The following is a 26,398-nucleotide window of genomic DNA, read 5'->3' on the forward strand; positions in this document are numbered from 1 at the left end:
TGTTGCCATCTTTGTGATTCCCCTTCACTTTCACACTTGTTCTGTCTGCAGGGCTTGGGCTTTCTTCCCAAGACAGAGTGCAATGTGCGTGATGTGGAGATCGCTGTAGGACTGATGCTCACCAAAACAACCATAGAGCCGGTGGCCTTCAGGGTGCCACGTGTCAAGGTGAGCTGACTGCACCTCCTAGTGGCCACAAATGAAATGAAGACTTCATACCGTCCTTATTGTTATGTCAAATAATGACAACTTTTGTGTGTCTCTGGATATACAGAAAGAGTTTTTCCAGGATGACTTGTACCCAAACACAGCAGTGTGTTGGGAGCCGGCTCTGTCTGCCTCCGCTTGGCTGTCAGGCATCAACGGCAAACACAAGAAGATGAGCCTCAAGCCTAAAGACATGACGCCAGGTGCAGACACAGGAGACAATGCAACACCGTCAGTAACTGAAGTGTTTTTGTATATTTCTCTTTTTTTCTTATTGCTGTGTTTTTTTCTTCTTTTTGCTGCAGTGAGTGAGGCACCCAAAGAGGCTCCAGTCAGAAAATATCTTCCCTCCTCTGTTTACCTGGAGGAGAAGACTGATGAGCAGAAGAAAGAGGAGGTGAGGAGGAGCTGCAACACTGTTCGAGTTTGATCCCCCAGGAAAATCTACATTGCAATAACTTTGTTTGCCTGATATAACGTTGAATGTGTGTTTGTTACACAGCTGCTCAGTGCCATGGTGGCTAAGCTGGGCAACATGGACGACCCTCTGCCACAGGAGTCCTTTGAGGGAGTGGACGAGGATGAGTGGGTGAGTGAATGTGATGGAAACGGTTATGGAGAGAAAAATCTGCTGCCAGATTAAACTGCATATTTGATTCCACGTGTTTTTTAAATAAAGTTTTTAGTATAGTTTCAATGTCATGAAAACAAAATCCTTTGTGTGATATTGCAATGTATGATATGTCAGTAAAAAGAAATCTTTGACACTCACTTTGAGTTTGCATCATGTTCTGCAGAGAGATACTGTTTATTTGCTGCGACCGTCATATAATACAACACACATTCATTATAACACATTTGATTTAAATCATTTATTCAAAAGCACAGCTTTGTGAAATGACAAAAACGATAACATTTTATAACAATATGACTACACTAAAACGTGTTAGCCTGGGGGTATTTAATTTTTAAAACATGTTTTTAAATAAAACACAGAGACTCTAAGGACCACTGGAGTTGTGCTAATTCAAAATGTGTCTTTAGTCCCTTAAGCTAACTGTGTCTGTTGTCTCCTGCAGGATGACTAAAGAGGACGCCTTCTTGCCCTTTGGTTTAATCTTGGTGCCAACAGTAGAGAGGAGACAACTAATCAAACGTCAGGTTTCTGTCTCAGTGAGGGCGTTATCGAAACGTCCTCTCCACGCACAATGAATACTGTAGGATGTAAACGTAAAAATCATACGGAGGAAAACAAATCACAAAGTGTATCACCATTTAAAATGGGTCTGTGTCAAAATATCTGTTGAGGCTGGGAAGTTCAAATGTCATGTTGTCTCGGTGGTGTTTAAATTTTAACGTGACTGCATGAAATTTATTCTTGTATTACTTTAAACTGTAACTCTCAACAATAACAGAAATCAACCTGGGATTCATTTAACTTTGTAAACTGCAGAGTTATGTCACACTGTTCCTGATATTTAAAAAAACACAAGATCACAAAACTATAAAAGTAGGAAATATGAACATGGTCATGTATTACAGGTTTCTCAAGGAAGGTGAATAAAACAGCAGGCAGTCATAGCAATAATACTTCTGGTTTATGCTACATCAGCAGTTACTTTAGAGCTTGTACTTCTACATGTAGATCGCGGCCTTGATTATGCATGATAATACACTCTGAGGTGTTCAGATAGAGAAAAAATTAATGACTTCCACTGGCCCCCAAGTCAGTTATTTTTTATCTCAAAATACCAGGTTGTCATTGCATACAAAGTTGTCATCTGTGTGCACACTTACCTCCACAGTGAACCACTGCTTACTTTGTTTTCTATTTGCCAGTCATATGAGCATGCTCACTCACAATGTGTCTTTAAAAAATGTAAGGAGGGGGGGCTGCTAATTATATCATTGAACGCAGTGTATCTGAAAAAACGTCTTCCTGACAGACAAACAGACACACACACACACACACACACACACACACACACAAGCCTTTGCAGCAAAAACCACACTGAGGATACAACAGGGTCACCAGTGTTCATGTTTCTCGATGAACTGGAATTTCTTATAAAAAAATGACGTTCTTTTCTTTGTTAGCCAATGACATGATACAATCTAGTTTAACATGATTATAATTAACTGCATTTGTATAAGTTGTATTGAGGAATATTTTATGATTCAGTAGTCTAATAGTAGTCTTACATGTAAGGGATAATGGTCAATGAAATGTTTTTTTTGTTATGCAAGTCATGTTTTGTTATGACTTTTACTATTAAAAGCCAAACCACCTCCTTCTTGGAGTTTTTAGAGGGGCCTTTTTACTTCACACCTGATTGTTTCCTTTCTTTTCTTTTCTTTTTTCTTTTTGTTGGGGGGAGAATTTTAACTTTCAATCATGATTTTTGTTAGTTTTTAGACATTTCTCATCTAAATGAGCTAATTTTTCTTACCTGATAATTACTAGTACTAAGTAACCTGTGACTTAAATAGAACATCACAGTACAGTATTAATATCCTACATCACAGCCATCATCATCAATTTCTAATCAGGGTTTCTGCAATCCAGTCAATAATCCAGGTAGTTAGTTTACAATCTCTGACGTGAATCATTGAGTCAGCCATGTTTGCTTTTGCACATCAGGTAGTACACATGGACCGCAGGTGTCGTCTGTGTTTTTGTGATGTATACTGTATTTGCTTGTGAATCTTGAACTCCATTCTTTTGTAATATGTCAATCATTTAGCTTGCCTTTCATTTGGGTAAAAAAACGTTTTATACATAAGCATTTGTTTGTTTTTTCTGTCCTACGTGAGAGTAATGGTTTGTGGATTCTTCTTCATATTGTCTTTAAATAAACATCTTTTAAAACCATGTTTGATAGTCCCCTTATCTTTAGAAAACAATCATATAAAGTCAACATCCTGTCATGGAATACTTCATAAACTGAGGTTATTTCTGACATAATAAACATTATGAACTCTTTGGGAACTATGTTATCCTACTTTATAACAACCAATTCATTAAAAAGATGCTTTTTTCTGAAATGCATCCAAATAGGAAGAGATTTTACTTATCCATGCTATAAAGCGTCTTTACTAGCTCCTTTTATCATATTGTGCTGTATCAGTGTTGTTAAATATGTGGGAAATTATGTTTACCAGGCTTGTGAAAAAGCAAAGATGCACACTCATCATAGAGTTATATGGAGAACAAGTGTGTCCATGTTACCTCGCATATTAAAAAAAATAATAATTACAAAAAGGCTGAGACGAAGACACTATTGGTTTGTTACTTTTGGTGTAAATGATGTCTTCTGTGAACCGATCCGTCAGGCTGTTATTAATTAACTCTGGAAGTGCATACTGGTAAATTGTGGCAAGATTTATTTTACACAGAATTATTTCTCATTTTGACCTTCTGATAAAAGTTTTTTTTTCTGGCAACTTCATTTTCAATGTGACATTAAATGAGATGTTATTTTTCTAGCAAATTTTGACATTCATAAATGTAAATGTACCATACATGCAAACCATGCAAACCCCATCTTTCTTGAGATACTTTAACACAATAACTTGAATGTGAATTTGTGCTCCAGTTTTAGGTTTTCATTTACTGTATGATTTGAAGGGTTTTTGTTGATGACAGAGGGGTTTGCTGCTCTTCTTGACTGGTTCTCCTTTAAAAAATGTCTTCTACGGTGGCTAAATAAAGGTTTTATGAAAATACATTTGAAAGTATAGTCAATGAACCAAAACAATAGAAACAAGGATCTACATGTAAGCAGAAGCACATACACATGTAAACCTCAACCAGCATATTTCCATATTTATTCCAGAATATTTCTTCATATGTTTACCTATCAGGCTACCTCACAATACAATTAATATTTCTTTTTTTCTTGTCTTAGGAGACGTTTGCTTACAGCGTTAAATAACGTTGCAGGTAAATCGCTGACAAGTGCAGTTCGGCCTCCCTGCCAGCAGGTGGCGATATCGCCTCGTCTTCAAACCTGGTTTATCTTGAATTTCGTTGATTTCTTTGAACTTTGACTCATAAGTAACCTTCATGTACATGTGTAGTGAAAACATACGGAACACCGAGTACGGAGGAGCGGTTTAATTATAATGGTAAGTTAACACTTTGTAATAGCTGCGTTTGTGTATGTCCAGAGACAACGCTGACCTCAGCATGAGCCTGTGGACTTGTTTTTGCACCAAAACGTTACATAAACCAGCTGTCTCCTCCTCGGTACAAAAAAGAGTTGACTTTATCAGGAGAAAATGCGATTAAACATAACCTAATTTATGGCTAAGGAAAATAGAGAGTGTCTAGAAACACTGTCAGAGTGTTATCAGCTGTAATGAAGGTGCTTAATCCACACCTGCAGGACGGTCTCTGTCTTACATCACATGTTTTATCACTGAGCTTGTCTACTCTTATGGTTCTAACTAGCACGTCTTTCTCCTCTGCAGGCTAAGTATTTGGCACAGATCATCGTGATGGGAGCACAGGTGGTGGGACGAGCCTTTGCTCGTGCTTTACAGCAAGAATTTGCAGGTATGATCCCTGACAGTGATTTAGTATAAACGTGATGCTCACAGTGTCTCATGCAGAGACAGCTCACTAATGCACACCAAGCTTATTTGTTTCAAATCTTCATGTTATTGATACAGATGTTTTTCAGTTCCATTGTAATATGTTGAATGTATGAAACGTGTGCATGAATTATAAATTCTTGTCTTACATCAAATCAAGTTGTCAATTTGTTTATAATTTCATCTTTTACAACCAAATAAATAGGTCATATTATTCAGATGTGGTGTATGTTCAATAGAGTGATTGGATCTTCTCATTGTGCTGTTGATTAAACGCTGCATCATATTAATTTTTGCTATTTGTGAAGTTCTCTGTCTTGTTGTACTATTTGCTCACAGTTTTTTTCTTTCATTTTCTGTCTTGGGAAGCCAAAATGTTTCCACTGTCATAATAACGCCTGCTTATTACAACCAGCCTCCTCTGCTCTCCAGCTGCTGACGCTTCACCATATTACTGCGGTTCATCTTTCAGAGATCTGATTCGAACCTTGACACCTTTGAATGGATTTTTATCAGCCTCACGTCCTTCATGTCATTTTGCTTTCACATTCTTTGATATTATGTGGAGAGATGACGCTTCAAACACGTGTGTTGTGTTTTGTCTTACAGCTAGTCAAGCAGCAGCGAAGGCCAGGGGCCGTTCAGGTCAGCAGTCGGCTGCAGCCTCCAGCATCACTGGGATGAGCCTGCAGGAGGCGCAGCAAATCCTCAACATCTCCAAACTTAGTCCTGAAGAAATTCAGAAGGTAAAACACACTTTTGTTCTGGACAAAGTGTTTGTATGGCAGCACCTCTTAGGCTATGGAATAATTGGTCTGTCCAGATGTTTCTCACCAGCCTAAACATCTGAATAAAATTGACGGCATTATTTCTTTGCTTAGTTTATGTGCTGCAGTTAGCTCTTAAATGCTACGTTGTGTGCATGAGTTCACACTTAAATTCTGATATCTTCAGAACTTCACTCAATGTGAAAGTCATTCGGCCCGGCCTTCTGGGAAACAGATTCAAACATGGATACTCATGCTTCTTGGTATCTGCAGCAAAAAAAACATTAATTTGTGTGCAGCGGTCGTGTCACTGTAACACGGGGACGGTTGCAGCTGTAACCAGGGGATAACTATTAATTCTATTATGAATGAATTAAAGTTCTTTCTTTTAGAAATGAGTTTTCTCCTTCTTCAAAAAGTAATGACGAGGAAAGATAGCCTGTCAGTGTTGGCATTGACTGTTCTTATAGTTTAAATCTGGAGTCCACATAGTCTGGGACCGAGACATGGCAGAGTAAAAATGCATCCGACTCCAAGGACAAGACCGAGACCTTAAAGAAGTGACCAGTTTGGAGGACGACAGCACAAACTCACAATGATCAAATGTGTCAGTAAGTCCACCTGTTGTCAACCTGAACTGTTTATCTCTTGCAGAACTACGAACACCTTTTTAAAGTCAATGACAAGTCGGTGGGCGGTTCATTTTACCTGCAGTCAAAAGTAAGTACTCACTTCTTTAGACTAAATCATGGGAACAAGACATTTGATCCTTTTTACTTTAGAGACACACTGGATTTGAGTTTGTACTGTTTACACTGCACACTGAGTGTAATGTTAAACTACTGTAAGTCTCTTTGAATCATCTGATCCCTCGTAGTGTTTACATGCTCAGAGATTCATTGTTTGTAGCACAGTGTTCATGTAAAATGCCTAAATTAGTATTTGCAGCAGGGAACAGTGATTCTCATCAGTGACTTTCAGTCACTTTACTTGTTTTGTTTATAACATGCAAACAATGAACCTTTTTTTAAATTTCTGTGGTAAATATGAAATGAGCACTCGTGTGTTGGAGGGATCCTGTTTGAAATGATTGTTCTCCCTGATTTTATCTATCCGCCTTTCATTTGAGCTGTGATCCAACTGTAACGATACACTATATGCCCAACCTTTGTCATCACTAATGTTGTTTTAATATTCTGTCTTTGCTCGTGTGCAGGTGGTGCGAGCTAAAGAGCGTCTAGACGAGGAACTAAGTATCCAGACACAAGATAAACAGCAATCAGAAAAAAATACAGAAACATGAAAAATGAAATGATGCTCACCCTGTCTTTCCTCTCCCCATCCTCTGTAAATTATAACCCAATAAAAGCCTGTTTTCTTTTCTCTAGTCTCCTGTTAGATGCATTTTTGGACATTGGTTGTGACTTTAAATCATGAACTTTTCAAATATGGCCGCATTGTCTCGTAAAGAGTTTCACATAAAATGTTATGCATTCTTTTGAATTCTGTGAATCCATGCTGAAATCGTTGAATTAAAGTCACCATGTTGGTGCTGATAGAGCTCAGACTGTAGAGCAGACGCCTCATAGACGAAGACTACAGTCCTACAGCCACTCATGATCATTTGGTACTCCCAATATTTCCTGTCTCTGTCCGACTAAAAATATATATATGTATGTGGCCATTTTCAACTCCTGTAGATTTGAACAGCTGAGACAGTTACAGCTGGTTGACTGTTATTACTGCTCTGATTGTTTTATTCAGGAGAAGCTCTTTGGGGGTTATTAGGTGAGTACATGTCCCTTTAAGAGGATCACCAGCGTGTGTTATGTTTGATGTTATCTTCCATCTTTATGTGTCTGGATTGTACGTTTGAAGCAGAAATGAAAACCCAAGTTTTATCAAATACAACTTTATTAAACATTTTTCTTTTCATTGACATTATTATCAATATCGTAATAAAATTCCTCTAAAACAGGAGAACACCGCTATGTTGTACCAATTGGAGACTTTTACAACTCTAAAATTCAGCATGTTCAACCACAGAACATGATGCCAGGAAAAATATATTTTCATATAATCATTTTTTATTCATATAGTGTATAACTTCTATATTTTACCCTATAGTAAAAAGGCACTTGGAAAAATTAAAATACTGACAATAATATCTCACAAATGTGCAAAAAACATAACTTGGAACAGGCCTCGCATGGCCTTAGTCTTATCATTAACCCTTTGTGCAACACTGTGGCACTTCAGTCAATGGCACCCTTTACATTGACAAGAAAAAGCTAGCTAACGCAAATTCTGTGCCCTGGATTTCAGCTCCACTTTAAGTTACGTTAAGTTAGGGTAACTCTAAAATCTCCACGAGCAAGTACCATTTTTACAAGTTCAAAAATATAAGACTTTCAATTCAGCAATTTTAGCAAGTGAAGATGATTTTAACAATTATTCTTGGTTCCCAAAACAACTGATGTGTAATGTTTTACAATGAGTGAGGACGTGGTAGCATCCCCATATCTACATAAACTATGAGGGGAACAAAAGTGCAGTTATTTTTTTTTTTTTACAGACTGAGCTCAAAGGGTTAATGGATCATACAGCTTATTTATTACGGAAATGTTGTGGACCCCAGGAGGATCCGTGTCATATTTTTCAGCTTTCTGCTGTCGTACTGAGTTGTGTCCCTGGCTTCAACCTGCAGAGGGACAGACGGGCAGGGAGGAGGAAGAGAGCCACTGCATCAGTGGGTTTCACTGTTTCCACGGAAACCACGTCTAGCCTACTTAACACCTGTTTCTGATGACATCACAGGCCAGAACGGTCCACTCAGAACAAGAGATAGTCTTCGATACCCACACTGAACTCAGAGACATAGCTGGTGGTGCGTATGATTGGCAGGGGGGAGTGTTTAGATAATAATGATGACTAAGACTTACTGAGGCAGAAACATAGATATGCGGATCCTATTTTAAGTGAATCCTTTGGACAGACGGAGCTCTCCTCTTCAGACGGGGGGGGGCGGGTGTTAACTGTGATGCAGCTTGTTAACTCGCCTGTTTGCTGAGTCTCTGTGAGGGGAGAGAGAGTTGAGCCTTTTGGGTTTAATCTATAAAAAAAAAAGGGAAAAATAAAGCCAGAGGGCAGACAGAGTTCAGTGGCCTAGTTTTCCTCAGGCTGGTATGCCTGTGACTGGCTGCCACATTGGGCACGGCACAGCCAGTGACTTCAGAGCTGAGACACCGTTTGGCAGATGGACTGCAGCCGCACAGCACAGCTCTCCTCTCCTCTGCCTTTTTTTCCTCTGCTGGCACAAAGCCTCTTTCTCCTCTCATTCAGCCAATCCTGTCTCTCCATGTTTACAACCTCTTACAGTCTGTGTTATTCGTCTCTGGTTTTGCTTTCCTTGACTGAAGAATTTAGAGTCGACAAAGGTAGCTCAAAAACCTTTTTAACCTCATGATTTTTTGATGAGGACACCTTGTAGTATCACACACCCTCTCCAAACGACCTTCAGTGCCCTGATGTGATTGTCATGTAGGAATGTAATGTCTCTCAGTCGCAGCGCAGTGGTTCCCAACTTTTCGGCCTACAACCCCCAAAAAGCACTACTGTTATATAATTCTGTACTTTTAGCCTGAAATCCACATTTATTGACATTCAATAAAAGTGTAACTGAGAGTCTACAGGCACACTGGTAGAGCTGTGAGTGACAGCATTACAGACTAATGGTTGTCATGTAAGGTTTACTTTGTTGAACATCTCAATTTATACCACTAGCACTGAGATCTCTGCTAATTGGCAAGTTGCTCTGTGTACATTTGAGGTTGATGGGAATGTCAAGTTTTTTTTCCATTGTTTGGTTATGAAATAAAGTAGGACAAGTGACATTTCTCACCTGGTGATGGAGCCATATAAAATGTTTAAAGGATCACTAAAACTTTTCAAATGTGTCCTGAGAGGAACATTAATGTCTGTGAAAGTTGCTGCTGTAAATAGGTTTAACAAGTCATTAAAGTTCAACTACTTGGCACTGTGGATATACAAAAAGTCAAGCATATCCTTAGAGTATGTGTTACGATCTTTTAGTGAGTATGGACACGTTTAGGATGAACTTGTGATTCATCCATTGAGCCACACTGATAGAATATCTGGCGGTAAAGACTTTGTTACCTTTTATTTTAAAGCATTATGTTCTCTGTGTTTTAAAGCAATAACATCTCCTGTGGTTTAGTACCTGCCTTCCTCCTGATTCCTTGATAGTCACACCCCTGACCTTGATTATGTCCTACATCAACACTGGTTTTAGGCTCCCTTGTTACCCTGCCATTTGATTTAATGTTTTCTCGAGATTTACTTCTGCTGTTTTTAAAAAAAAAAAAAATCTTATTTGCCTGTCCACTGACAAGAATTGGTTAGTTAACTTTTGATCCAAATTATTCCCAAATGCCAAGAGTTGGGAACCACTGCCTTAGAGAACCACCAAAACCTCTCCCTCGTCCTCCTCTCCTCAAGCACCTTTTTGAGACTCGTCCTGGACAACAGAAAGCTGAGTGTCGAGTAGCCGTCTCAGAGCACAAGAAGCAACTTCAACATCAGCAAAAAACAATGTCTCGTCTGAACAACAGCAACAAAAATACAAATCAGAACAACAATATAAAACAGCAATAACTGATTATTTCTAAGACGGGGAGATGAAGTAAAGTAGGACCTCAACATTGGCAGACGGGTAGAGGAGAGATGGAGGCGAAAGAAGAGAGAGGAGGGTAGTCAGTGTTACAGTTTCTTGAGGGGATGTTCCATGTGTTGTGATTACCCTCTTCTGCTCGCCTACTTCTCCTCAGTGCAGTCAACATCGTGCATGCATGCATGTTTAGCAACACAAGCCTGGAGGGACCCCGGCAGCAGACTTCAGAAGAAAAGTTAAAAAAAAATAATCAAAAAACAATGAGTTGGCAGTAACGTTGTGTAAAAAATGTACGGATTAAAGTGTGTGGTAAGTGCATGTTGACTGCTTAATCGAACCTTGATGAGTTTTCCCAGAAGTCAAATTAGTCATTTTTTTTCTGTCCTTTTTGCCCCTTTGGACAGAGTTAAACGAGGCAGTGTGGAATAGTGTGGCTTCCTAGTCAGTCCAGCTGCATGTGGCATTTAGTGCATCACCACCCCTTCTGTTGCAACACACTCACATCCCTATTTCCCCTCTCCAGGTATTTTCTGCACTGCATGGGACATGTTGAACTTGGGGCAAAACTTTAACCCACGTTGCTATGTTAGGATTCAACTGGTTCACAGCTGGTTTTGGGTCAGGTCACTTTTTTTTAAGACACAACACACTACTGTTAATCACCACAGTGGCCCTTTCATTCTCAAACTGGCTGTGTTGATTCAATTACGGGAAAGCAGCCGGACAATCCAAAAGTGAAAGTTCTGTAGCTGGAAAGCAGGATGTTGTTTATCGTGTACAGCCAGAAGGGGGAGCCAGATGCACTTGTGCCTTAAATTTCACTTGAGTAAAAGAGGAAGTGAGGATTGGTCATTGTCAGGTGATATAACACCATTTGTCTGTGTGAAGTCCTGTGTTTGCTCTGTGCCCAAAAAGCCCCTAGTCTGCGAGCCTGGGACACATTCTTGTTGGTCACCCTCCCCAAACTGAGGATAGATTGTCAAAAGTGCTCCTTCCCAGTTAATGATACACTGGGGGAGCTGAGAGGTTAGCAGCAGTTTTGAGGTTTCAATACTAGAACCAGTTGACACTATTAAGTGCTGTGTTTAATGGAGCTGTCTCAGAGCAGAACATCCAAGACAGTTTGAGTTCACTTGCTTTGGTATGGCAAGCCTGTCTGAATCATATTAATCACAGCAGCCTGTGAAAAATAGGTCCCAACTTTAACATCAAGCATGGAGAATCTTCCTATTGCGTGCGTCTTCGCTTAACGTGAGAGCGTCGTTTAGATTCATGGTGTCTTTCTCACAGCTAAGCTACAGGCACACTGTCATGAAGAACATATGCCATATAAATACTTATCAATGAATCAGGACTTTTGTCAGAACACAGAGCAATAAGACGGTCACTTTCATGGACCTGTCCACAGAACCAGCAGAAAGGAATCAATAAAGTACAAAATACAAGAGCAAAGAGGAGCCTGTCGTCAGGCCTTGTTATAGAAATAGAGAACCGTATTTTCTTGGGCCCCAAGTTTTGTTTCCCATTAAACAAGAGGCTTGCGTTGTATACTTCGTCCTTGTGAGGTGTAGTGTTAGCTATTGTTTTGCTGATTAAGATTGTACAAAGTTTCTCTAGAGTTCCCCTTTTCCCAGCCCTCTCTAAAGTTCATTGTCTGGATTTGATTGTGCGAGCTGATCTTTATCACCTTTGACCGCCTGTGGCCCCACTATGGCGTTCACCCTCCCATCCCAACCCCCTGAGCTCCTCTGGAATGTGTATGTCTTTTTGTGTGTGTGTGTGTGTGTGTGTGTGTGTGTGTGTGTGTGTGTGTGTGTGTGTGTGTGTGTGTGTGTGTGTGTGTGTGTGTGTGTGTGTGTGTGTGTGTGTGTGTGTGTGTGTGTGTGTGTGTGTGTGTGTGTGTGTGTGTGTGTGTGTGTGTGTGTGTGTGTGTGTGTGTACATGTGAATCAGTTGACCACAGCTGGCTTGAGCACCACGGTGCCTGGAGGGATGACCACCCAGGACAGGGGATCATGAGCTCCTCCTGTGGATAGGTTCAGGACCCCCCCAGTCACCTCATTCTTGGCCTCCTCAGCCCGGCCCTTCTTCCCTTGGGCCCTGCGCTCAGATGAGGCCCCCAGCATTGGCACCATGGACAGGCCGAGGGCAGAGGAGGGGAATGCCGAAGAGAGCAGAGGGGACTTGGCCAGGCCCAGATGAGAGCCATTAAAGGACAGGATGGATGTGCCCCCCAGGCCGCCTTGAGGTGAGCTGGGGCAGCCTAGTGTGCTAAGGTCCAGGGGCCGAGGACTTATTTGGGACATGGGCAGGCCCCCACCAAAACCTTGCAGAGCGTGGCCTCCAAGGAGCGCTGCACCTGGGATGATAATGTGAGCTGCGCTGACGTAGGACAGGTCTGATTCCTTCCCAACTTCGCTGGCAAGCCCTCCACTCTGGCTACCTTTGAGCAGGGAGCCCACCCCGCCTGGGGAGCCCTGCTCCTGAGCAACAAAGTGACCATGGGCCTTGATGTGCTTGCGGAGAGAGCTGGGGTCTGTGTAGCGCTTCAGGCAGCCCACCATCTTGCAGTAGTAGGGCTTGTCCACGTAGTGCGTGCGTGTGTGCTTGAAGCGGTCGCTGGAGTTAGAGTAGCGCTTGTTGCATCCCTCATAAGGACAAATATAAGGCTTCTCACCTGCAGAGAGGAAAAATTATGCACATTTTTATTAAATGATTTAATTTATCATGTGGTATCTTAGCTTGGAGATGCATTTCTTTTTTTAGCCTTGATATGAAACTTTCAGAATAGATTTTTCAGACCAATAAAATGCTCTTTCTGGACACACCTCCTTCATGCCTCCCCTCCTGCCTCCACACTTTACTGTAATGTCTTTGCCCTTTACAGATTGCAATTCCACAACAGCCCTGTAACAAGGCTCTTCTACCATTGGACATGTTGATCTCAGCAGATGAATAACTGGCCTGCCAATGTCATTGCGTCTATACAGCTGATGATGCAATGTGTAAAATTGGTCACCCAGTTTGGGGTTTTACGTTGCGTTATGGCGTTGTGGAAGCGTGAGACTCACCTCGGGAGTCAGTCAGAGTGGCAGACAGAGTGTGAACATACTGTACATGTACTCAGACATGAGCACACACACAGTACTGATACGTCCTGACATCTCCAGCGTTACACATCGCCACATTCTTCCTCCATTACCCCTCTCTTACTAACTCTAATGGCGGCTCAGGGTCAGAACAACTTCACACTGCCATGCTGTGCTGCACATTGCAGACAAGACATGACAGGGGTAGGCTATATTTAATTTTGGCCATACTAATATGAATATTGCGTAGGATTAAAATCCTTCTTATATATGAAAAGCCAACTGACCTGTGTGTGATCTGTTGTGTATCTTGAGGTTCTCCAGGCGTGAGAAGCTCTTGTTGCAGGTGGGACAGCGGTGAGGCTTCTCGTTAGTATGGGTGCGGATGTGGATGAGCATCTTGTACCTGCAGCCCCACCAAAATCCATACATTACATTACAGTAAGTGCCTTTTAAATTCTCCACTTAAAGTGCACTTAATAAAGTACCAAAGCAAAGGATTTTCTTACCGAGCATTGAATCCCCTCCCTTTCCGAGCACAGCCCTCCCAATGACAGCAGTACCCAGAATCCTTTTCAGGCTTCACATGGAAGTCATTGACATGATCCACCAGGTCTTGCAGGGAGTCAAAAAGCAGATGGCACTAGAAGAAGGAAAACGTTCTGCATTTCAAATGTGTCTTTGACACAATAATGCTGTTCTGCTACGGCAACAGGGTCACTGAATGAGTTTCTTTACTTCCTGGGTCTTACCTTCTTCCAGTGGCAGGCCAGTTGTTCATCTGCTGAGAGGTCAGGAGAGGCTCTCTTGTCACTTGTCTGGCCAATGAACATGGAGGATGGTAGGTGAAGTCCTGCCCCTGCTCCGATTGGCATGAAAAACTGAAAGGCCTGTGAGATGTGAGAATTCTGATCACCAAAACAAAAACAGACAATAGAGCAACAGGGTTATTTATCTAACGGACAGAAATGAATGACTCATGCACAACATTTGCTGTGGTTCCTTTTGGCTTTGACGTTGTTCAAGAAAATACAGTATACCTGAACAATCGAGTGGATGCATTTTAAGTCTTTTTCAAGGCTAAATCATCTGTGAAGCTGGAAGTATAGACATATAGACTTTGTTCTTTCTGTCAACAGAATTGCTACTCTCATCTTTCTTTAAAAAATCCACTTCTCTATTTATCCTCCTGCTGTGTGCTACAAACCCTCCCTACATCCCTGAGCAAGGCATGAGAGCTGTAAGATTCACTGAACCACTGCTGGGGCTCACACAGGTACTCAAAGACACATTTCATTACAACGTAGCTCAAGCTCAAAACAGAGAATAACTATGATGGAAAGTAAACCGTAAAGATAAAGTCACCCATGAGTCTGAGCTGCCTTACAAGCCCATGAAGGCAGAGAGAAAGAGAAGGAGGATTTGATCACAATAATGGGGCTGTCTCATCTTCCTCAGCTATGTCAGAAATGTGTATCTGACACATTTTATAAAATGAGATGAATCTCCTGCACTTGGCTCTGCCTCTGCATGCAAACTATGTGAGCTGCTTTGTGAGACGCTGTACGGGAGAGAACATGCGAGCGTCAGTGTGTGCAACTGTTCTTCCATTAGAAACACTTGCTTTTGTGTGTGCATTCACTGTGTGTCATGGCAGGGTCAGGAGCTAGCTCGGACTTAGTTGGGGGCTTTATTCAATTGGTAGCGAATTAAATTAGGCGGCGTGAGGTCTGCATGGCTGTACCTTGACTGAAATCTGATTATACATGTACTAAACACTTACACACATGCACATTTGTAGGCACAAACACACCATGCCTGCAAGGCCAATGAGTGCAGACAGAGGCAATTGTTTGGGAACACAAGAGGTGTTTGATAGGAGCCCTCTCTCTCTCACACACACACACACACACACACACACGCAAATGTAGAACCTCCCACCCCGTGCAAAGCCTGATTCTCTTATGGAGAGTTTGACACAACCCCATGTTGTTCCTGATTTGCTGACCCCAGCAGGCTGAGTCACTCTCTGCTAAAAACAGGAAAGTATCTGCCTTTAAAATCAAAGATAAATAAAGGCTAACTATGAGGCAGAAGACTATAGTAAAGGTAATGGTTAGCAACATAAAATGTGGTAAAAGCTGCTACGCTGTGACTGTGAACCACCTGTGCTGACGTGGAGGTGTGTGGACGTGCATGTGTTCAATCTCGGTATAGCTCACCCCTGAGGGGACATAGTTGCCGTTTGTCATTTCTGGAGAGCTGGGGGTGTGGCGAGAGGAGGGAGACATGCTCAGGTCCACCGCAGGGGGGGTAGGGGTGTCTGTTCGGTCATGAGGGACCACCTGCACACCTGAGAAACAAGCACACAAACACATAAACATCTGTCAGGGTGACCAACTCCCAGAATGATTTGATATGGTGGCACTGGTCTCACTGTGTCCTATTCTGTCTCACAAATATTTCCACTTTTAGAAATTCTCAGTTTTTCAATCAGTCAGTTTGTTAACCAATAAGAATTCATTTAATATAAACAACAAATATGTACAGACAATCATTCCTCAAAGGATGATCCTTGTGAATTTATTCAGGCATTTCTTTTTTGTCTGCCAAATAGATTCACAAACTGCTTTGGAATAAAACAGCGAGTTGTAAACGTTGATTTATATTTCACATCTGCTGCATTACATCTTCTTGTGTCATTGTGATTATTGCATTGTTTTGTTAGCAACCATCTCCAACTGTCCTGTGCTTAAATGCAGCCGAACGGAGTCTTGCTTAGTTACATACCAGTTCGTGGAGATGAAGGGGAGGCAGGCTCTATGACCGCTGTGCCATCATCCGCCATGCGTAGCTGGCGAGCTCGCTTGGGGTGCAGCGGAGAAAGCAGGGGCGAGCGCGCACCCTTATCCCGCCCAATGGCCCGCCGAGGGAGCTTCAGATCCAGGGGCTCGTCCAGGGACAGCATGACCGCAAGCCGCCGACCTCCCACCTGCACAAACAGAAACATAGGGGCAGAGTTAAGCCGAGAGGGGCCTTGAAAGGAAAGTCTGATTTTCATACGACAACGCTTAATTCCAGTGTGAAAAAGTGACAAAGTGCAGAAGATAGACTCTCACACCTGCAAAATGATTCACGTGAACGTTGTTGAACGTATCCCACAATACCACTGGCTACAAAATACTCAACCCAACAATGGCGCAACAGCCATTGTCGTAAACTGAAACACAGAGTAAGCCTAAGAAAAATAAACACACACACACACACACACACACACAGAGATCTGACCCCTCCTCTTTTTCCACGTTGACCTTTGCACACACACTCTTCTCGAGGAATGTCTACAATCCAATCCATATGGTCACCTTCACCACCAGCCCTGCTTCACCCCAACCCTCGGCAAGTCACATCACCTCCACCCCCACAGTGTGCACCTTCAGACCCCATGGACCTTTGAGACCCCACCGGCAGCCCCCAAGGCCTGTCAGTCCAGCTGCACCGCTGCAACCACCTCCTCCTTCCTCTAAACACACTGACCTCTGGACCCCGCCTGAGGGCTCTGGGCAGGATGCTTCATCTCGCTGTCATTTTCAGTTCCAGTTGTAGCTTTTCTCGGCCACCGGACTGACACAAGTAGATGTGTTAAGGAATACTTTCTTCATGTATAAAAAAAATACAGTTTTCTGTACTATGCTGGGTATTTACTTACTTTTATTAGAGACATGCTCAAACACATGTATGTTCAATCCTTGCATTTGAAAAGCAGGGTTGTCGATATCACTTCAGTCCTAGAATGATGTTCAGAGTCATCTAGCGAATAACTACAAAGCCAAACATCCTGATGAACCCTGCGATGCTTTCAGCATCAGAGACAAACATATACGGTTGATACAAAACCTCCTTTAGAAAAGAACTTTTTTGAAGTAAACACCTTCCTTCAAGTCAGACCGCCTCATGGAGTGTGTCAGTGAAGGTTAAGACTATTGTTCTTCACACATACTGTACAGGCAGTGCCGGTACTGTACTGCTGGTTTATAGCCAAGCGCTCCATTCAACACATTGTGTTAGGGTTCACTGCACCTTCTCACCAGTTTTACACACACACACACACACACACACACATCTCCTCAAAGCATTTTCTAACTAAACACAAACACACACAAACATACAGTAGCGAGGTGTCCTATATTTCTCTTTAGTTCATGTGGTAAACTCCCAGTGTGCATGTACACACACACACAATCATACATACATTAAAACACACACACACACACACACACACACACACACACACACACACACACACACACACTAAAGTAATTAATCAAACTGTAATTTCAACAAATTCACCCTTCGTCCTTCTCCCTCACACACATAACCCGACACACTCATAGGAGCCGTGGCTGGTGGTGAATGGTGGGCTTTGAGAGCGACTGGCCAGGGGCCACATGAGAAGCTCTTGTGTCTGCGAGGCACGGAGCACAGAGGTCACCAGGTTCACCAGCCCTAGCAGGGAAGGCCACCAGCATGCACACACACACACACACACACACACACACACACACACACACACACACACACACACACACACACACACACACACACACACACACACACACACACACACACACACACACACACACACACACACACACATACATGCATAGGGGGTGGTGTATTGGAGGTGTACAGACTCAATCAGTCATAGATAAAATGATGATACACACATACTGATGGGAGCAGAGGAACATACACACAGAGCAGCATTATGCCGTTATCAGAGAGATCTCTCTGTCCCGATGCATTCATGTCCACTGATGCTCCTCACATGTACAGAAAAAAACATTGTGGGACTTGCCATTGGATCTTTTATCTGATTAGACACCGAAATGAGACGCACATGACCCACGGGCCCCTCTTGATGTCTCCTATAGAATGACTTAACACCAAAATGTCAGTTATGTTGAACACAAAGAGCAGGAGAACCACAAACCTATTTGCTTTTTCTAAAGACATGTCCAACTACTTAAGTATTCCAGTAACACCATCAAATACATCACCACGAGAGGGTTTCAAATTGCATTTTTATAGCACTGAAAGGACATTTGGGGCCCGGTGCGAGGAGGAGAATTGATAAAAGCGTGTGTGCATGTGGATTTGTATATCTCTATCTTATGTGTCTTTATCATGTTTAATAACAAGAGTGAAAACAATGAACTTCCCCTCAGGGATAAATAAAGTCTCTTATAATAATAATACTAATAATAATAAAAACAGTTTCCCTTCATTTTACTAAATTTCATACTGCTAACCACATTAAGATCTTTAGATACGCTAAATAGACTGTTTCCATGATTTTAACCTGGGTCAACTTTGCAATGATGAAAGAGGAGTATTACTGTTACTTGCTCAAATGTTCTTTTTGGCCATAGAGACTTTGTAATGTGGTGAAAGTCATTAGCTGTGAAATAAACCTCTTCAGAGTGGATATGATATAAGCTGTGGTTTATACCACATCTCTTTTCTCTCTTCCTCTCCTTTTTCCCCCTCTGGACTAACTTACTGTAACTCTCATCGCACAGACTGCCAAGGTTTCTGGCTTTATTGTTTGTCTAAAATAGCAGAAAATCGCCTGTCATCCACTTTACCCGAGTAAAGCCTTCCCCCCGAGGCACAGACCAGGAATCAGCTTAACCTTGCTTCAATCCTTCTCTCATCCATCCAAACAGAAAACTGGCCCTCCATCAGTGCGATAAAGCCCAAGGAACAGATATGGAACTTTTGGATCCATATATAACTCTGGAATATAAATCAATTTGGCACCTCCTATCACATGATCCTGCATCTCTAACAGAGAGATCATCAGAGACACTGAAGGGGTCTCTGCACACAAAAAGCGCTCAGGCAGCTCCTCCACGTGCAAACCATTACTTTGTCTCCATGATGGACTGTATAGCTCATCTTTTCCTATTTATTGAGCCTCCATAGTTACCTCACTGTTCAAACAACGGTCACTCTTATAATGTGTCAAGTCCATATAGAGGGTTGTTGAGCTTTAATGAGCTGTCGTCGGGCTGATTTTTCAATTTAAGCAAACGTTTATTTTTATTTTATTAATCTGCTTTACCCGTCATAAGGTTAATGACTTCAACACCGTGAACAATTTTCTCTCCACTGACAAACTACTTTAACATATAAAAGCTAATAGTAGTTAATTAACCAATAAATAAATCAGAAGGTGCACATTCCCCCTGCTCATACTGTAAGTCAGAGATTATGTAAAGATATGTGGATGGATCATTTTTGTTCTTTAAATCCATTCACTTCATGACTCGAACATGAACATAACTAATTCACAAATTAAACCTTAATTTTCTATTTAAAGGAAAAGAAAAGAGAACTACTACGTTTTGTGTTTCCTTGATTTGTTTTCTTTGCTTAAACTTATGTTGAGAAGTTTGGTTAATATTTGACTTTGTTCAATCATGCTTGAGTCTCATTTACTCCAGGAGAGGCGAGACTGATGACACCAGAAGTCAATGTGGCACTGATTACAGAGGCCGTCTCTGATTGGCCCAATAGGACAGGTAACATTAGCAGTGTGAGATCAGTAGACTGGTTGATTAATGTCACTTTCTGTTTATTTTCTGTTTTTGACTTCTTCTTGGTTTTTGTGTCTGTAGAGGATATTTAATAATGTCTTCAAGTAATTCTCTTTCTGTGGCCAACCTAAGTAAACTAAATCAGCAGTCTGGTAGTCCATCCTTTTCCATGCACACTACCTGCCAGCCAAAAGTTAAACATTGACCTTCATGGAGGCTGTGGTGCACGAATTATAAAGGGAAAAAAGGTCATTTTTAAGAATTTGTTGATCATTAAATGGAGAAAAAAAAAAGAAAATAATATATATAAGTAATACCTTATAAATATTCATAAACGGATGATGATTACTTTGTTATGTGTACATTTTATGATTCATTGGCTACACAACAGATCAATTGTGTGTAAAGAAAATGGGGAAAAGCCTCCGACACAACCCTGATAAATAAGAAGGGAGAGTTCTGTGTTCCTATTTCGGTCAACTCCCATAAAAGCCCCGACATGTCTGCGCTGCTCTGTGTGTGAAAACACTATCAAATAACTTTTAGCAAAGAAACGAAAAAAAAAATCCCCTTGAAACTATCGTGGACTTCTGAGAAGCTCGGCAGGCCATTAATATCTACAATACCCACGACCCCCCAGGCGATCCATACCGCAGTAATGTGTTTCCAGCGGAGTCTGCCAGAGCACATCCTGCTGAATCAGTCCATGCTGAATTTCACCCCAGCCCACCCTCGTGATTCTGTCGTGGACAAACATTAGACACTGGCTTGGAAGTGACTCAGAGTGAGTGTGTTTCTTGGATTAAAGTTATGGGATCTCGACTGTATCCTCCAAACAGCCACGGTCACCGAGAGGGGGCTTGTGGGAAATGTGAGACAAAAGAGAAAGGGCAAGTAAGACAAAAAGTGATACAGAGAGGGCTGAAGAGTAGTCTCTGTGTGTGTGCGTGCCTGTGTGATAAGTTTGTGTGTGTGTGTGCATCTCAGTGGCGGATGGCTGTGAAGTTTGTGGAAGGGGTGTTGGCTGGCCCCCATGCAGACTTCCTTGCTCAGCCGTGGGGTCGACAGTCTCTCTGAAAGACGGCATTGTCCCCTCTGTGGGCCCTCTCTCGCTCTAACAGAGTAAACAGCAGCTGAACGGGCGAGAGAGACAGAAAGAGAGGAGAGGAAAGCAGGGATGACCAAAGGGGCCATAGTTAGGATATATACTAGGGTGAGGATGAAGGGAGGAGGAAGTGTAGGAGGAAGGGGAGTCCTGAAAGAGAGGTTTGTGTGTGTCCTATTTAGCACCCCCCTGTCATCTATTCCCCTGTGTGACCCTTTCCTAAATCCAGGCCTGTGCACCGGGACACCGCACTTTGATGAGGTCATTTTGTGTGTGTGTAATTTTGAGGTTGGGAATCTGCTGATGCAGGTCAAAGTAGGGCTATGCGATTCGACACCTCAAGGCTCAAACGGATCAGCATTGATCTTTAACCCCGCTTTGACCGATTGATCTTAAGTCTGATCTGATCTGAGGAGGATCAGGTTAGCCCGCTTGACCCGCCGGTGCAGAACTGAGAGCCAACGAAAAGAATCAAAGCAAATGAAAACAGTGCGACATAAGATCATTTTGGTTCAGGGTATTAGATTGTATTGAGTAATATTTTGTTTTGTGAGAAGGTTTCGGAGAGTGAAAAGAATGTCTGTGCGTGTGTGCGCGTGGGTTTGTGTGTGTGTGTGTGTGTGTGTGTGTGTGTGTGTGCACGTCTTGTGTGACCCCCTCTGAGGTTGGCTGTAACTTAATCTGCCTCCTGCTGTGACCCTGGGAGGTGGTCTGTAGGAGGCCAGCCATCTCTCCCCAGGGTTCTTTGCTCTCTCTACTTTTCACTCTCTCACACACACAAACCTACTTACAACACACACACACACACACACACACACACACACACACACACACACACACACACACACACACACACACACACACACACCAAGAAAAGGAGAGAAAAAGCACAGAATGATGCAAGTTTCACGTGCAGTTTTAAAACACTGAAAATCATGCTGCAATCTACATGCAAGAGTGATCACTTCTGCAAATGTAACGACCCACATCCCTATCTGTTTGAGGCATTCTATATATTTTATTTTATTTAACCAGGTCATTGACTCAACAAGATCAAGATCTCTTTCTCAAAGACGACCTGACCGAGAGGGCAGCAGCACACGTCATAACGTTTTAATTAAAACTGTAACTTTGGCAAAAGGTTTGTAGTAAACATATACCAAATGTTTTCCACCATGTTAAAGCCTAAAATAATTCATGATCTGATCCATGTGACTGTCTTCTAGGAAAAACGGTTGACTCACCAACACTGTTAACATTTGCAAACATTACCAGCAGCTATTTTATTAGAATGAAATACCAGCATGAGTGAACATGACTAAGCACAACTATCTTTTTTATTTATTTATATGTTTTATAAACCAACTTGCCAGTGAACACGATGACTGTCTGCTAGATGTTCACTGGCTGGGTGGTGGTTTGACACCATGACAGTTGCCCTGATCCTGTGGTCATCAAGGGCGTCATTAGAAAATACATTGTTACGGTTTGGATTGAAAAACACTCATTAAGTGGGTTCAGTTGCCAAATAAACACTAAGATAGCAGTAAGGAAATGAGGTGTTTGTATTCATTGTAAAATATTGCATTAGTTACATTTGTTATCCAACAACTTTCTTTCATAGTTTTGTTTACAGCTATTATTGTACGGTCGCTACCTTGAAGGTTGTTTTGCTGTCAACTTGTAGCTTTTGATTGTTTTCTCCTTTTTTCAGAAAAGCAACTGAAAATAATATAAGAAATCTCTTGTTGTGTTAAGTCTGCAGTACAACACCGCAGTGACCACACTCTGTTTAGTAAATGTTTTTCTGTTTGGTGTTGTCATCTTTGTGGTTAAACAATGTTGTGTAAAGACCTGCAGCTGAAGCATGGATCGTGTCTAGACCTGCTGGTTTTGCGCCTCCAGGTGGGGAGGAAAGGGTCAAAGGTGACTGACTGAGGTGTGTGGGAGTGGTATGACCTCTGAGCCCTGACAGTCCGGTTTTACTTCTGCAACTTTGGCCAGTAAACAAGTGAGAGAAACAAACCGTTTGGCCTTTAAGGATGAGGAAAACGTACACAATAGTGACTCAAGACTCGAGTTAAAATATGAAGACAAGACAAGGAATCACCATTACACCTGTATTAAAAATGTTATTTACTTTGTTGTTCTAAATACTTATTTATATATTGATAAAAAAGTATACAGAGATGTTGTTTTCCCTACACATCCATTTTAATTATGTTATGTCGTTTATAAATCTGCACAATTAGGGGCGTGTTCAAGTTAACTGACAGTTCAAGTCAGCAATTTCACTATAACAACTGCCATCAATGGGCTTTAAAAGACCTCTTCAAAAACCAATGGGTGACTACACGGAGACTACGTCCATGTGTCATACAGTCGATGGGCTGAATAAGCGGATTAAAGTGATCAAAGCAGTTGCGTATTTCAAAGTAAAGTGATTCTCATTTGAAGTTTCCCTTAAAGAAAAGATTTATATGGATTCAAATCAAAGTCAGATGAAATTAGGATGTGATGCGGACAGTTTAACACTTTTTACAGGTAATGTCCAATGTCATCAGTATTATTGTGGCTGATTTAGAGACACAAAAAAGAGGCCCAAACATGGTCACTTTATCACTCCCTCTTTTGTCACCACTGACGTTTCTTGAAGTAATAGCCGGTATGACCCCACCTCCGCTGACACATACACACCCTAGCCGCAGCCCCCGCGTACACCCTCCACCCCTCGCCCTGATGGATCACTCCACACACAAACACATGCAGCTGAGAGATTTTTTTCCCCCCTCTGCCTCTGTCGTCCTCAGCCAGCCGCCTCCTCAGACAGGAAACCTCACTTTCCACTCCTCCTCCTCCTCCTCCTCCTCCTCCTCCTCCTCCTCCTCCTCCTCTGGGCCTTACATTCCCTCCTTCTCTTTATCCTTTTACTCATTGCTTTTGTCTTTCTCTGACATTTGTCGATCTCTGAACTCCTTTAGTCTGTTGTTCACCTTGAATCTACTCCTGCATCCCTCCCTGTTCTAAACGAATTCTCGCAAATGATTTCCCTTATTCACACCATTTATTCAAATAAATTCACTTTGTAAAAACAAATTAAAGTTTTATTTTACTGGACATAGAAACATCCTTCTTGTCCCGCTGTTACATGAACGCACACAGGATTGAACACAGTGTTATGTAATAGCAGCATGCATGAAGCCATTGGGAAAGGGCGACTGAAGAAGAAGACAGTTGTTGGAGCGCTGGAGTCAAGACGGCTGCACTGAAGACACAGAGGGACACGTGCACTCACATGCTTCAACTAGGACACTTGTTCTTTTAAGCTTTCCAAAAGAGAACATTACTGTAATAAAAAGACAGATGAAAAGGAGGAGAGATCGGTAAGAAGTGTAATGAGGTGAAATGAAAGGAGTAAGTGAGTGAAGGAAGGAAGGAAGGAAAGAAAAAGAAAGCGACAGTTAGATTGAAGAAGGGAGGAGAGTGCAACAGGAAGCTTCTCAGCAAGCTACCGATGGCCTCCAGCCAGAGCGTTCAGACACTGAAGAATTCCAGGCAGAGGGCAGGCAGGGAGGGAAGGTGCCAGGAGGGAGGGAGAGAAGGGATAGAAGGGAGGAGGGCGAGAAGGAGGAGGGCGGGGCACACTTGTGGTTTGTTGTCAAAGAGGACTCCGAGATGAAAAAAGAGAAACGCGGATAACGTGATCTCTCTCCGTGGTTGTACCGTCTGACGTTCGCTTTCCTCAGGTGGTTTCTGTCTGTCTTGAGCTTTGTTTGGACATTTAGATCAAACGTGTCGGGATAGGGAGTGCTGGAATGTGACCTCACAAAATCTCAATACAAAGTCAAAGTGTTTTACAGATTATCAAGCAGCCCTTGAAGAGGGTATTATAGAACATAAAATAAGGAAATGTGATGAGATGTTGCGACTTAAAATTGATTCATTAAGATGTTAAAACTTTATAATGACTCAAGCTCTGGAAAAATGGTAATCTGATGTGTAAAGTGTTGAATTAACTGAATAAGAAAATATCCAAACATGTAACAATTCAGTTGTAACTTGAAAAGTTCAATCAAGAACAGACAGGAAAAGAAGCTGAAACAATCAGTCAACAGTTACTAGTTTAAAAGAGCCATAATCAATTATTTAGCTCTTTTATTGGGAAAAAAAACAGATTTTTGTTTTGATTCTCTGAGGGATTTCTCGAGTTCAACAGTTTAAAAGCTGTATTAAAGGAATATTCTTGAAGGTTTTGGACTCTTTTTGAACAAAAAGCCAAATTGTGACCTGGCTCGGAGGAATGGGCAGGACATTTTTGCACTATTTTCATCATCTTAAAGGGATACTTCACCCATTTACATGAAGCTGTGTATCATTAGAAACATGGTAGTAGTGTTGAATGGTCGTGAATCCAACCCTCATTTTGCCTTGAGACGAGAAAAATATGTTTTTCTTTGCCTGGAAGTTTTCTTCATGTGGTGCAATATGACACTTTTTGCATCACATGAAGAAAACTTTCAAGCAAAGAAAAACACATTTTTCTCGTCTCAGGGCAAAATGAGGACTGGACTCACGACCATTCAACACTACTACCATGTTTCTAATGATACAAAGCTTCATGCAAATGGGTGAAGTATCCATTTAATAAAAAGATGTGCACTAAATGACATTTAGGCCTTTCCCTGTTGCACTGAACAATCGTCAGGATTGGAGGTCGAACCTGTGACGAGTGCAACAAGGGCTGTAGCCTGAATACATGAGACGCCTGCTCTCCCAATTGAGCTATGATGCCCCATTTCCTCATTTTTTTATTGATTGATTCAGACTGTTGGACAGGCACATTAATCAAAACATGTGAGAAAGGAACATTTCCATAATTCATTGTAGTGCTGCATGATAGATCTGCATATTCTGGGATATAATAAAAAATGTGCACTTCAAACCCCACAGATGACAGTGTTACGCAATCAAGAAAATAAATAGCAGCATACCAGGCTGAATCCAACATTAAAGGAAATGAGTGATGCCATATTGTAATGTGAAAAAACAACAACAACACTCAAGACGAACAAGAATACAGCACAGCAATTCCACATAGTCTGGCATATAGTGAGATTAGGCGACAAAATGATCTATAAACAGCCATCTGAGAGAGATTTCACATTGTGTCCAAGAGAGCCTTATGGGCTGCTAAACCCGGGATTATCGCACGACACAGTGACCTGACTCGACTCTTACATGGTCGGCCGGGGGAAGGATGGCAGCTGAATGTCAAGGGAAGCCTGCATTGTCAGATGCATCAAATAATCGTGTCCTTTTGGGAATGCAAATGTGACTTCATCT

General features: G+C 41.8%; 2 protein-coding genes across 6 annotated transcripts in view; one reads left to right on the forward strand and one right to left on the reverse strand.

The window, feature by feature from the left end:
• Window positions 1-6,953, forward strand: part of LOC306838377 (mitochondrial import inner membrane translocase subunit TIM16-like) — a 107,466-nt gene extending 100,513 nt beyond the window's left edge. Inside the window, exons 24-31 of one of the 3 annotated variants that reach the window (XM_079366520.1) lie at window positions 52-168; window positions 275-410; window positions 513-604; window positions 710-796; window positions 4,681-4,765; window positions 5,413-5,549; window positions 6,225-6,290; window positions 6,787-6,953. In XM_079366520.1, coding sequence (XP_079222646.1) covers window positions 52-168; window positions 275-410; window positions 513-604; window positions 710-796; window positions 4,681-4,765; window positions 5,413-5,549; window positions 6,225-6,290; window positions 6,787-6,873 — 807 coding nt within the window. In that variant the 3' untranslated portion in view covers window positions 6,874-6,953. Of the gene's footprint in view, window positions 1-51; window positions 169-274; window positions 411-512; window positions 605-709; window positions 797-1,286; window positions 3,080-4,217; window positions 4,336-4,680; window positions 4,766-5,412; window positions 5,550-6,224; window positions 6,291-6,786 lie in introns of those variants that run through there. The other 2 variants (XM_079366518.1, XM_079366519.1) reach the window with 2 other exon arrangements.
• Window positions 6,954-7,466: 513 nt separating this feature from the next.
• glis2b (GLIS family zinc finger 2b) overlaps window positions 7,467-26,398 on the reverse strand; it is a 29,043-nt gene continuing 10,111 nt past the window's right edge. For 2 of the 3 annotated variants that reach the window (XM_079366526.1, XM_079366525.1), the window contains exons 2-7: window positions 16,139-16,340; window positions 15,571-15,701; window positions 14,101-14,256; window positions 13,858-13,991; window positions 13,636-13,754; window positions 7,467-12,936 (exon numbers count right to left, since the gene is read on the reverse strand). In XM_079366526.1, the coding sequence (XP_079222652.1) occupies window positions 12,209-12,936; window positions 13,636-13,754; window positions 13,858-13,991; window positions 14,101-14,256; window positions 15,571-15,701; window positions 16,139-16,316 (1,446 nt within the window). In that variant the 5' untranslated portion in view covers window positions 16,317-16,340 and the 3' untranslated portion in view covers window positions 7,467-12,208. The remainder of the gene's footprint in view (window positions 12,937-13,635; window positions 13,755-13,857; window positions 13,992-14,100; window positions 14,257-15,570; window positions 15,702-16,138; window positions 16,341-26,398) is intronic. The other variant, XM_079366527.1, reaches the window with a different exon arrangement.

This window comes from Symphodus melops, assembly GCF_947650265.1.
Source record: "Symphodus melops genome assembly, chromosome: 17".
NCBI classification, from domain to species: Eukaryota; Metazoa; Chordata; class Actinopteri; order Labriformes; family Labridae; genus Symphodus; species Symphodus melops.